This window comes from Plectropomus leopardus, chromosome 17, assembly GCF_008729295.1.
Source record: "Plectropomus leopardus isolate mb chromosome 17, YSFRI_Pleo_2.0, whole genome shotgun sequence".
Taxonomy (NCBI): domain Eukaryota; kingdom Metazoa; phylum Chordata; class Actinopteri; order Perciformes; family Serranidae; genus Plectropomus; species Plectropomus leopardus.
The window spans coordinates 8286227-8299111 of record NC_056479.1 but is presented as its reverse complement, the minus strand read 5'-3'; the positions used below and the strand labels follow the sequence as shown (position 1 = coordinate 8299111).

General features: G+C 40.0%; 2 protein-coding genes across 2 annotated transcripts; both read left to right on the top strand.

Moving 5' to 3' along the window:
• The first annotated feature begins 240 nt into the window (after window positions 1-240).
• On the top strand, window positions 241-4146 carry ccndx (cyclin Dx). The gene is made up of 4 exons (XM_042505824.1): window positions 241-1167; window positions 1704-1919; window positions 2617-2943; window positions 3759-4146. Exons 1-4 carry the CDS (start codon window positions 919-921, stop codon window positions 3906-3908), a joined length of 942 nt encoding a protein of 313 aa, XP_042361758.1. The 5' UTR covers window positions 241-918; the 3' UTR covers window positions 3909-4146.
• Window positions 4147-5219: 1073 nt separating this feature from the next.
• Window positions 5220-12806, top strand: nucb1 (nucleobindin 1). The gene is made up of 13 exons (XM_042505718.1): window positions 5220-5287; window positions 6073-6196; window positions 6265-6372; window positions 6488-6620; window positions 8559-8662; window positions 9376-9561; window positions 9714-9804; window positions 9888-9946; window positions 10156-10248; window positions 10362-10451; window positions 11786-11956; window positions 12137-12254; window positions 12351-12806. The coding sequence occupies exons 2-13, from the start codon at window positions 6077-6079 to the stop codon at window positions 12434-12436; spliced, it is 1359 nt and encodes a 452-aa protein (XP_042361652.1). The 5' UTR covers window positions 5220-5287; window positions 6073-6076; the 3' UTR covers window positions 12437-12806.
• The last annotated feature ends 79 nt before the right edge of the window (window positions 12807-12885 follow it).

The following is a 12885-nucleotide window of genomic DNA, read 5'->3' as shown; positions in this document are numbered from 1 at the left end:
AAAAGAAAAAAGTAAAGATAGGGGAAATGTCTAAAAATATTTATTCATTCAATTCTTGGCAGAAATATGTATTTATTTTTTTCCATCATATTTATCTTGCAGCAGTTTGACGACTACCAGTTTACAACATTATCGCACACTAAAAATCCTTACTGAGATCATACTAATTACGTAAGTATTGTAATTGTCATTATCCAAGTATCAAGTACAAAAGTAATATGTATTTTGGGGTGAATAAAATCAAAAATATGAAGCAACTGAATACATGCTGAATGCTGTCAGTACTTGAGGCTCTGTGTATAACAGCAGGAGGATTCACCATCCATCCAGACTTTGACACATTTCCTCTCATGCTGCACATTGTAAACAAACACCCTCCTCCTTTTGTCATCCATTCCCATTGTCAGAGTGTGGAGATGACCTTTTCTCTCCCCTCTCTGCCTCTCACCCTTCGCAGCCTTTTTCTTTTCCTCCCCTCTCTCTTTCACTGTCGAAGACAAGCTGTTGCTCTGTCCCCGCGGGCCACTCCCTCACTTGTCTGCGCCTCCTTCTCTCCCCTGCTCTCCTCCATTCTCCCTCTCCCCACCTGTTGAAGCAATTGTTGCACAGACCATATTGTTGTCTTCTTATTATTTTATGTCACTCACAAAGGTGCACGCCCCTTTATACGGCCCGGTCCTTCCCCTCTGTGCCACACCCTCTCTCCCTTGTCTGTCCCTGCTGGGTATAAAAGTCAGCGATGGTAGTTGAAGGCTGATATTCAACAAGAAGCCAAAACACACTTCAACAAGGATTTCCCAGCCTCTGATTACATGAAAAAAGCCTCCTCAGGTGACACGGGGACACTAGCTGCTGCCTTTCTTTCCCATTTGGAAAAGTTCATATTTTACCCAGCAGGCTGTGTATAAGGACAGAGGCATGTCTGTGTCTCTGTGGTGTGAGGAGGTGGAGGACAACCAGGACCAGAGCCTGACTGAGACACGACCTCAGGGACCCTCAGCAGGCCCGTCTCAGCTGCGGGCCGCCTGGGACCCCACGGTGTCCGGGCATCGCATTATCCAGAGGCTGCTTCATGTGGAAGAGAGATACATGCCCTCCATGCTCTACATCACCCTCATCCAGCGGGACCCAGAGCGTCGGGAGGAGCTCGCCAAATGGGCCCTGGAGGTATGAAGCTCTCTCATGCTCCACTCTCCTCATGGCGCACTGAAAAATCAGACAAGTTGATCTAACTTAAAATAATCTTAGAAACTGATTGCCTTGAAAAAGGAAAGTAAATATAATTATTCTTTTTAATTCATTTCAATGTTAGGTTTGCTTGAAATTTAGTTGCATTTACTTAATTTTATGAAGTTGTTGCAACTTAAAAATGACAATCGAAATCTCCTGGTTCTTGTGTTAGCAACTTCAGTAAACCAGGTTAGTCTGACTTCACTTGATCATGACGAAGAATTTTGCCAGTGATGAAGTTTGGAGATCTGTGAGTTCTGTTTTGTTAACATGTTTTAGAAAATACAAATATGACTGACCAGTTTTCAGCTGGCAAAATACAAGTATATAACACGGTGAACTTGGTTTAGTGAAGTTGCTAGAACTTATAAAGATTAATAGTTATATTTATTTACATTTTAAGGCATTTGGTTTATCAACTGTATCTGCATCCCATCGTCTCTGTGATGCTCACTTGTTTTTCTTCTCTGCAGGTGTGCTGTGAGTGTGGCTGTGATGAGGCGGTGTTCCCCCTGTCTGTCTCTCTGATGGACAGGTTCCTGTCTGCCTCTTTGTCTCTTCCTGTCTCACCATACTGCCTGGCTGCCGGCTGCATCCTCATCGCCTCCAAACTCACGGAGTGTGACAACGTCACCGCTGATACTCTGTGCGCTGCAGCTGAATACAGCTTCCAGCCTTCCAACCTGCGGGTGAGTCAGTCACACAGTCCACACGTGCAGAAACTTGGCAGTTTAGGACCACGCAGTCATGTTGATTAATTAATCAAATTTTCTTTCAACTATAAAGATAATATCACAGTGTTTTTAATCAATAACATATTTGAAATTTGGATTCTTAATGAAATTGGGATTTGTAATTTGGTTATGGTGGTTTGTTTCAGTCTAGAATAGTCAAATGAGCTCCGAGAATGCAAACTATAAGACCAAAAGTAAAGGTCTATAGGATTTAGGGGCATTTATCAGCAGAAATGGAGCATAATATTTATGACTCTTTTTATTAGATTATAATCACCTGAAAGTAAGAATTATGGTTTTTTTTAAATTTAGAATGAGTCGTTTATATTTACATATGGAGTGGCTCCTCATCCAGGGAGTTTGCCTTGTTTCTACAGTAGCCCAGAATGGACAAATCAAACACTGGCTCTAGATAAGGCTGTTCGTTGGCCACAGTAATTCTCCTACAGCTTGGCACAGGGGAGTGTCAGTTTGGTTGCAATCTGCAACCTCACCACTAGATGCCACTTAATCCTACACACTGGACCTTTAAGATCTAAGCTTTCACAATATAACAATAAAAAGTCCCCATGTATTCTCGCATCACAATTCTTGTGTTCGACCTACAACAATCTTTTCTAACTCCTCTGTGCACCTGTCTCTTCTCCATCAGGAGATGGAGCGTGTCATCCTCGCTGCCCTCCGGTGGGACACAGCAGCAGTGACTCCACAAGACTTCCTCCCACATTTTCTTGCCTCAGTGGAGGAGAGAGGAGATGGAGGCAGCGGTGACCCTAAGGAGGAGCTGCTCTCCACCCTGCGGCGGCACAGCGACACGCTGGCTGCCATGTGTGCGTGTGACTCCCGCTTTCTTGGAGCACCGCCGTCACTTGTTGCTGCAGCATCACTGAACTGTGCTCTGCGGGGTCTGGGCAACAAGGGCCCCGCTCAACTGGCTGTGATGAGTCAAGCACTGGCAGAGCTCTGCCAAGCTGATCTGGTGAGTCTGAGGCTGCATATGGGCCCTTTTATATGATTTCATATGATTTTAGGAACTTTTCTTTATTTTTCAAAGGAGGCGGTTGGTTGGGGTGTGACAGTTGTTTTTTGATGCTCCCTGGAGCTACAAATTTTTTTCCTTGAATGACAGCAAATGCATGACCCTCCATTCAACATCAGTTAGTTGTTAGATTTTAAAAACTTAAGTTTTAACACCATTTTTAAAAGTTGAAAGTTCCTGTTTTGTATTTTTTTCACTCTTGTCATGCATGCTGGTTGGTTTGTGCAAACTGTTGTTTTTTTGGCCAATATCTAAATGAGAAATGTAGAATAAAGTGTTTCGTTGTTTTTTTTCTGATGAATCATTTGTTGCATGTGATGTGTCCAAAGACCATCAGAGATTTGAAAATCTAACAATAATTTTTGTTGTATTTACAGCTTCTGGCTGTGATAAATGGTGTGATTTGGGCGATTTTTAAAGAAAGAAATCACACCTTCCAAACTGGAAGGTGTGATTTCTTAAAAAAAAATGGTGGTAAAAGAAATACAAAATGCAACCATTTAAATGTGTATACCCCTATGTGTATACCCTCTGCTAAGACTTAATAAATAGTCCATCCTCAGTCCTTAAAAAGATATTTGACATAAAACCCCCATATGCACCACCCCTCTCCCCTCATAAATAACAAACAGTCCCTTGTCAGATTTTTTTTGTGTGTTTTTTTTTTTTTTTTTTGAGAGACCTGTTGCCAAATGCATGAAGACACTTGCATTTATTACCAAATGCATTTATTTTCCTTATGTCTTGCACCTCAGGCAGTACTGCAGTGCTACAGTGACATGATTGAATATGTCCTCCGGCAGCGGCTGAGGAGTGGGCTTCAGCAGGGCCCCATGGAGAAGGATGAAGAGATGGAGAATGAAAGACCCGGGACGCCTACTGACATGAGAGAGATTGATTTCTAAACACTGAATCAACTGTGGCATAGAAAGTGTGAATCAATCAAAATCTTTCAGCACATTTCATCAGTTAAACTGATAGAAATTGACTATGACCTCAAAATGCTCTGACACATTTTTATATTTTGAAATTCTGTTAACGAGCGACTGTTAATTTATTTTTTAACTTTATTTATTCGTGACCAATTTTGCAACTATGTGTTTTGCATGTGCCATATTTTATTATCTATTCCTATTAACTTTATTGCAGGCCTAGATGTTATTTTTGATGCATAATATTTATACCTTTAATTTATTCTCACGTGCAATGGTTGGCTCTTTTGATGTTAATTTATTCCAATTTGCCATGACTTTGTGTTTGTGTACTGAATTAAATATACAACAAATCTATTTTTCAATGCAATTAAACGTTTTAAACGTTTGTTTACTTTGCACTGGCGTGTTATTTATTATTATTAATTATTATTATTATTACTTATTATTATTATTATTATTATTACTATTATTATTATTATTATTATCATGTGGTATTTTATTTATCGGGGTTATGCTACCTTCACTAACTATGCTTAGAGTAGTACTTCCGAGCTCCGAGCTTGTGTTGCCAGTCATTTAATTGGGGGGACGCGATTACCCCTTCAAATGACAGTGACAAGAGCAAACGTATTGGTGGCTGTTGGGTTTAAAACTTATTTTGGGCTATAATAGTTAAAGTCAAACTTTACTGACACATATACATTGGATATTTTCAAAATAGAAGTTGTATAACAATATTTTAAAGCCTAATAAAAATAAATAAATCTCAGTCTCATAATAAATAAAATGTAGAAGAAATAAAGAAACATAACAAAAATTAAAACCTTCATCAACTTGCTATGAAAATTAAAATTAAACTGAAATGTCTAAATAATCTAATGGCCCATTTAAAATAGGTATGTTTTAAAAAATGTTCGGTTGTCGCAATGTATATTTTAAAATCAGTATCTATAAAATATAAAATCAGGGCAGATTTTTAGGCCAAATCATTTCATGTAGCCTATACAATATATTTTTTAGACAATAATTAATTTGATTATTTTAAGACTATTTTATATGAGACACATAAAAAGAAGTGAGGAGAAAAATGAAAAATGAGTCATATATCTAATTTTTTTTGTGTTTTTTTTTTTTTTTTTTTTTTAAATATTTTTTAGTTTTGAGAAGTACCTTTGTCAATCAAACCAAGCATATAGTCGAAATTTCTGTCGGGACAATGTTTGTGATTTCCGACAGTTCATGAAGGCAGCATGTTTGACCAGCGCTGCATTTTCATGACGTCATTTTTATCCGACGCAAATGCAGATCGTGCTTTGAGCATCGGATCCGATATCAAAAACATACCTGCGGTAAGAGGCGAGCTATTTAAACATATTACACAATACAATCATAACACATTTTAAAAATCTATTTATTTTTTAATATTGGCGGAGTTTAACCGACGAATGTGTAGAGATTCGTCAGTTATAAGAAGGAAAGCGCAGGTAGAAGACGTTTTGTATAGCTCGCGGCTAACTGTTAGGTTGACGGTAAATGGATAACCCGGTAATATAACGCTATCACCTGCCAAATTACCTTTTATTGAACAAAATAATCTTTACAATGTTATTAAATCGAACAATAATTGACCTGTGCCGTAAATTTAATATCACAGGTGATTACACCTACAGAAAGGTCATTTATTTGGACCCCAAACCGCATCCGTGTTTTTAAGCTAGTGAGCTAACAAGCTGCATACACTAACACTATACTGTACTATACCATACTATACCATACTATACTATTCTATACGACTATATATACACCACTAATATAATGTTTAAACTGTTGTTTATCTTGTTGACATGATCAATGTTCTAAAAATCCAAATGTGCAAATACAGGATTGTGAATAAAAAAAAAGAAACAGGATACTTTTCAATGAAAGTTTGGTGTACATGGGGCACAACACCTAGCATCAGATACTGGTATGAGCTGTTATGTAGTATAACTGGCAGTCTAATAGACATTCATCTTGGCTGGTTTTTGTTGTTGACACACCTCTGCCTCTTATTCTTTCCTGTGCTAAGACTGTAGCTTTACAGTCAAAATTTTGCCTACATAATTGTGACATGTATTGTTTGTTTATTTTGAAGGAGGATGAACTTAATGCCTGGTTGGCTGCTGCTTCTATCCATCTCTGCTGGGGTCTGGTCAGTGCCTATTGATCGCAATGGAGACAACCAGGAAGCTAAAGAGGAAGTGCCAGAGGAGAATGGGGTAATGGTCTGAGTTATGTGCTTTATCGGAGATTCATTTTGTTGTGACTAACCCGTCCTTTGTTGCAGGACACTGGCCTGTACTACGACAGGTATCTCAGAGAGGTGATCGAGGTTTTGGAGACAGACCCTCACTTCAGGGAGAAACTGCAAACAGCAAACACAGAGGACATCAAGGTCAGCATCCATTTATTCTCATAGAGCTTCCTCTTTTACCTTTAAACAGCAGGTAACAGAAGGATCTGGCATGTAATCTGTTCTTTTCACCTGGATGTGTTGTGTTCTTCATCAGAGTGGGCGTCTCAGTAAAGAGCTGGACCTGGTCAGTCATCATGTGAGGACTCGCCTGGACGAGCTGAAGCGTCAGGAGGTTTCCCGCCTCAGGATGCTGCTCAAAGCCAAACTGGACAGCACCAACACACAGAGTGAGTGGACTCAGTTTCCCTGTAGACCACTGCAGAGAAAGAGACAGAGAGACAGAGAGACAGAGAGAGAGAGACAGAGAGACAGACAGACAGACAGAGAGAGAGACAGATAGAGAGAGACAGACAGAGAGAGAGAGAGAGAGAGTGGTTGTTGTAGCAGAGAGATACAAATAACAAAAACAGTGGTCAAGGTTGTATTGTGTTTTAGCTGTAGTTTGATTATGTATAATACACTTCTATACACAGTGTGTTGTTATATATTATGTATCATATTTGAAAGAAATGCCCATTATATAAGGCACAAGAAACATGAGTGTCTTCAGATGTCATTGTCAAATAATAGTTAATTTGACCTGAATAAAATAGTAAAGCAGTATCTTTGCATTTATGAAAACTAAACGGCAAATGTTTGTGTTTTTACTTGAAAGAACATTAATTGAAGAGACAGGCTCGGTTTATTTTTTAGTTCATCTACTAATCAGCAGATTATATTACTGTCAATTGGTGATAACTGATGATTTCACCAGTGTAAGGTTAAACTGATGATCACGGCTGCACAACTGAAAACACAAAGAAAGAACCCTTAAAATATGCAATATTCACTGTGAGCTGCTTTTCATTAACAGATATAAAATGTGTGGTATCATTATGTTTATGCTCTTGTCACCTTGATGTTCGAAGCCAGAAATGACCATATTTGGACAAGATAGTGGAGCTATGAAGGAGAAGGGAGTGGATATGACTCATACGCTTCTTTACACAGAGATCCTGTAAAACTGTGGCAACAAAGACCTTTGAATACACCAGCTTTGCTTTTTTACGTAGAACTGAACAACGCCAGCGTAATACCGCTCCAGTGAGTGATTTTAGCTTGCATGCCAATGTTCGGAAGCAAAAGAGGCGTGACAGGCGTGACGTGTAACATGACAGGATTGACCTCTTGTGTGACATACAGCATGTGTAAAGTAGCACTTTGTAAACAGTAGCAATGGCAACATAACATGGTCAACAATCGCTTACTGTCCCTGTTATATGGCGGTTGAGCTCGTCCTCTGCTCAGAGGATAAGGAGCTTCTGGACCTTTTGTCTCCCCAGTTTTCGGACATTTACAGGTGCTGTTTTTCTTCATTGTTTGCTGCTAAGTGCTGCTAGCTGCTTTTCTACCAGCTCTCACTTTTTATACAAACATCAGCTTGGCTCTGTTACAACCTCTACAGCAGGTTATAAAGCAGAACAAATCTGTCCCCCCGTTCTGTGTTCCAACTTTTTATTCAGAACAGCGAGTAGAGATTACGGTGCAACATTTCTGTTTCAATAGGTAGTATAAAAGAGGCTGTAGACTGCAGTGATGCTTCACAGTCAGCCTGTCACTCAAGAGGACACACCCTTATTTATGCACGACTTTAAGCTTTAATAGAATGTGAGTTATATAAAAGTTCACCCCCTGTACACTTATCATTAAAGTTGTAATTAGCTATAGAGACCAAAGCCATTTTTTTATCAGGCTTACTTATATCTGCTGTTAAGTTATAACATGTGGCTCAAGGGGAATGGCTCACTTTTAGAGCCAGCCTGTAGTGGCCGTTTTAGGATCTATAGCTTTTGGCACTTTCATATTGACTTCATTTTTCAGCCCTAGGAATGCGACTATGTAAAAACATACAGATGTGCAGTTTTTCTAATTTAATATCAGTTCCTGGATGTGTATGGATGCAGATCACAATATTTTCAAGTAGAGCAGGTGGAAGCAGCACAAAAGAATATCCATGTAAAGTGTTCATCGTTACTTGAAAAATGTACATACAATAGTGCAGGTTGGTGAGGTTGGTAGTGAGAGAGGAATGCAGCCTCAACACAGATGTTTTACGTGTGTACAGGACATAAAGGAAGTGATGTGTGTGAAAAGTGCAGCGTGTAATTGATGTGTGTGCTGTGAAGGTCTGCAGATGGACCACGCCTCTCTGCTCAAGCAGTTTGAACATCTGGATCCCCACAATCAAAACACCTTTGAGGCCAAAGACCTCGAGCTGCTAATCTCCACGGTAAGATCCTCCAGAGATAATAAAAACTGCATTATTGGTCACCCCAGAGACAAAAAAAATCAGTCAGTGGTTTAGATGTTCTGACAAGCAGAATCCAAAATACACTGATCAGCCTCAAGGGTGCTACAACTACAGCTCAAAACAGGAGGGTCGATCTGTCACTGATTGTTCCAGACACCTGTTTGCTTTGTCTTAAATCTGACCTCACTTTTTGATTTCGAGATAACTGTCTGGCTCTTTACGCATCGTGGTATCATTGTCATCGTGGTGTCAGTCGCCTGGCACGCAGGTTGAGCTTACTCAGTTGGAAACAGAGAAATGCACCAATACATTCAAATCTAATGAATGGTGTAATGAAACATTAGGGACTAGAGAAAATTAAATTTTATGAAATGTGGCAGCCTTTTATAGTTTACTTTAATCATATGAAATCTGACAAGAGTTAAGATTATATCCATCACATTCTTGAAAATGTTTATTTTTTTATTACAATTTTTTGTATTATTTTAATTTATTCTCTCCTTTTTAGACTGTTTTAATTCCCCCTTTTTTTCCTTCTTCTTGATTTAATTTTTGCTATGTGCTATTACTGTTATTATACTTGTTATGTGTGCTTTTGTATATGCATATAGAGGAGTGTTTCTTTTGTACAACATTATTGAAAAACAATAAATGCAGTTTAAAAGAAAAACTGTCCGGCTCTTTGTCTCTAGGCCACCAAAGACCTGGAGAACTACGACGCAGAGAGGCACGAGGAGTTCAAACGCTACGAGATGCTGAAGGAGCACGAGAGACGGGAGTACCTGAAGGGCCTGGACCAGGAGAAGAGGGAGAGAGAGGAGAAGAGAATGCAGGAGATGAAGGACAAACACCGCCAGCACCCCAAAGTTAATGCTCCGGTACGTAGACACTTCTGTTGGTTTTCAGGGGAAACAAGTGGAAGTCAAACTGTGAAACTCTTTAGATAACGATTTAAAGAAGTTAAAAAAGTGAAACAAGTGGAGGTGAAGCTCGCTTACGTGTTATTCCTCCATTTTTTCCCCACACTCAGGGTAGTGTCGCTCAGCTACGGGAAGTTTGGGAGGAGACAGACGGACTGGATCCTCAGGAGTTCAACCCCAAAACATTTTTTAAACTGCACGGTGAGTGACGCCTCTGCTTCTAACCCCTGTCCTTCATTATGATATGAATAAATATGAATTACGTTCCTCGCTGCTCTGTTCAGATACAAATGAAGATGGTGTTTTAGATGAGCAGGAACTGGAGGCTCTCTTCACTAAAGAGGTGAGGAACCTACAGCACACCGTGGTTTTAAAATCAAGGTTTTACTCTTTAAAATCTCATGACAGCAAATCAAAAATGGTTGCTCATCTATTTGAAAATACAGCTGTTTCGCCTTTGCTCCCGCAGACTTTTTTAAAAGTGAAAGTTTTGAACCTGACAGCAGCGATATGCACAGCAGCACGGTAACATCTGCTCATTTCCTCCTCCAGCTGGAGAAGGTCTACGACCCAAAGAACGAGGAGGACGATATGATGGAGATGGAGGAAGAGAGGCTGCGGATGAGGGAGCATGTCATGAAGAATGTGAGTCTTAAGTATTTACTTTGACCTCTTGTTTTCATCAAATGCCATGAGTCACTCGCTCCTTTTTTTTCCTCACTGCTGCACTTTGACTGTTAACGTTTCTGTGTTACAAGGTGGACACAAATAAAGATCGTCTCGTCAGCCTGGAAGAGTTCCTTAAATCCACCGAGAAGAAGGAGTTCAGTAATCCCAAAGAGTGGGAGGTAAAGAGCCCAGAGGTGGCCTGAAGGTCGGGGGAGTGGGTGGGCGATTGGAGGGTCTGTGGTTGAAATCCCAGGACAGGCTGGGAAAATGTGGGTGGTGAAGTTAAATAGTACTATATTCTCTCCTTCATCAACTCGCAGACTTGGAGCTGTTCCCAAAAGTTGCGGCTGTGAATAGAAGAAATGTCGAGTAATGTTGGGTTTAATTAAAGAGTAATTAAGCACTGCACTCCTATAACACTGCTGGACTTAGGAGGGACAGTTGAGAGAAAAGGATCAAAATCGATGAGACAGAACCAGAGGTATCATCTTTCTTGTGTCACACATTCCTCTTTAAAACATAGTGCCTACAATACCCAAAATGCATTTTTCCTGTTCAGTCAGAGATTCTGGTGCTATGCTTGTAGCAGCTATAGAGTGCCGCAGGGATGACGTTTTTCCGTAGGCCAGACTGGAAGCTAATGTTGCCCTGGTTCCCTCGTCAAAAAGCCCATGGGATTTTTCCATTGGATTTTGGAACATTGCAGAAAGTAAGCTCTGTGGTAAACAAATGTTTATGATGCTTACACGTTTCGTTCAGTAAGATCACACACACAAATAAACACCATTTTCAGGATTTTTGAAACCTCAGTGCAATTGTCTGAGGAAAAAAGATTTTGCTGGGCTAAAACAAATGACACTACGGTCCCACGGCCGCCGCTAAGAGGTTATAATGCCGTGTTCTGCGTGGATTGGCGTTTTGATGTTCTGAAGTCTCTTTTAGCCACTTGTTAACAAACTGTCTTTTTTAAGACATGAAAGCTTCAAAATTTGTGATGGGGGTTTTTGCTGACGTATTTTATGTCATAGGTCTCTTACCTCTTTCAAACCTGGAGTGACATCTCTTTTCTTGTGCTGTTTTTAGACTCCTTTCACAAGTATTTTAGAGTTTGAACTCTGAGCAAATTGGTGCGATTTCTTTCAAAAACATGGGGAAAAAGGCATGAGCAAATTGTAAGAAATGCTCCAAGAATTGCAAGGAATTGTTAGATTTAGGAAATTATTCTAAAAAGCAAGGTAAAATGTCTGGAGAAAAAAATTAAAAAGCCTGGGTAAAACTATATTTAGAATTATCATAATTATGTATTTAAAATTATGTTACAGAATTTTTTGTGAATATCATTTTAAGCACTTCTCAGCTTTTTTCCATGCTGTAAATTGAGACAACAGAAGTAGGACCAACTGATGAGGTTACATACATGAATATGAAGAATGTTTAGCCTTTACAAACCCATAACATTTAAATAGCAGTGTGAATTCTTTCTATTACATCCATTCCCATGCTGTTTCCGTAGACTCTGGAAACCAAGCCGGTGTACACAGAGGAAGAGCTGCAGCGATTTGAGGCTGAACTCAGAGACAAAGAGGAGGAGCTGAAGAGGAAGGCAGAGAATCTGCGTCAGCAGCAGGAACTGCTGAAGGAGAGAGGCAAAGCCCTGGAGGCCCAGAGGAGAGAGTACCAGCAGGTAACTGTCTCAGCACGTCACTCATGGCATCATCAATACCTGGACTCAAAGAGTGCATCATTTGACACAGCTAGAAAGGGGTCAAACTTGAATTATAGCCACTCAATAGTCAATTTTCAGCCTGTGGTAACACTGAAGCATTTGGAGATAATCATTTAGCTGCACTTTTTTCTATTTCAGGCAGTGTTAGAGATGTCCCAGAGACAGAAGGAACAGCAGGCGGCAGATGGGCAGCCTCCTGCGGGTCCTAATGGAGAACTCCAGTTCCAACCAGAGGCACAAAAAGTGGAAGATAAAGGTAAACAATCTGTGATGTGAGTGATATGTGTGTTTGTGAATGTAGCTTTCTGTTGTGATTGTTTTTATAAAGTGAATCTCTCTCTCTCTCTTACAGAGGCAAAAGTCCCAGCTGAGCACCAAGCCGAGGCCCAGAATAATCTGCCCGCAGAGCCTCCACAGAATCTGCCTTTACACACTTAACGCAGCACGCTCTGACAGCCTTAACACACACACGCACGCACGCACGCATACACACACACACACACACACACACACACACACACACACACGCTCACTCCGATTTGCACTGACACAGATAGCCAGATGGGTTCCACAAGCTAAATAACGTGAACTGTGTGTATACATTCAGACAGACTTGACTTCATGAATCATGACATATTGTACTGTGTGTTCATCTCTGTGGTCGACATTAGATTTAAAGATCTCTAAATAACAGTGTATGTATTTTCAGGAATCCTCCGTTTCTGTGAAGTTTTCATTAATGCAGGGTCTTCAGTGTAATATCACTAACATCATCAAATAAAGTCTTAATTTAAAGCCTCGAAACCAATAAACTTCTTTATCTCTATTTATTTGGAGGACACTGGCCGGGAGAAATTTCACTTGTAAAATTTCACTCTCCCTGCTTC

Excerpts from the sequence above, each read along its gene's own strand:
- ccndx (XM_042505824.1), top strand. The coding sequence starts at position 919 with ATGTCTGTGTCTCTGTGGTGTGAGGAGGTGGAGGACAACCAGGACCAG. Across the intron at positions 1,168-1,703 it reads TCGCCAAATGGGCCCTGGAG|GTGTGCTGTGAGTGTGGCTG; the intron begins GTATGAAGCTCT and ends TCTTCTCTGCAG. Across the intron at positions 1,920-2,616 it reads TCCAGCCTTCCAACCTGCGG|GAGATGGAGCGTGTCATCCT; the intron begins GTGAGTCAGTCA and ends CTTCTCCATCAG.
- nucb1 (XM_042505718.1), top strand. The coding sequence starts at position 6,077 with ATGAACTTAATGCCTGGTTGGCTGCTGCTTCTATCCATCTCTGCTGGG. Across the intron at positions 6,197-6,264 it reads AAGTGCCAGAGGAGAATGGG|GACACTGGCCTGTACTACGA; the intron begins GTAATGGTCTGA and ends CCTTTGTTGCAG. Across the intron at positions 9,947-10,155 it reads AGGCTCTCTTCACTAAAGAG|CTGGAGAAGGTCTACGACCC; the intron begins GTGAGGAACCTA and ends TTCCTCCTCCAG.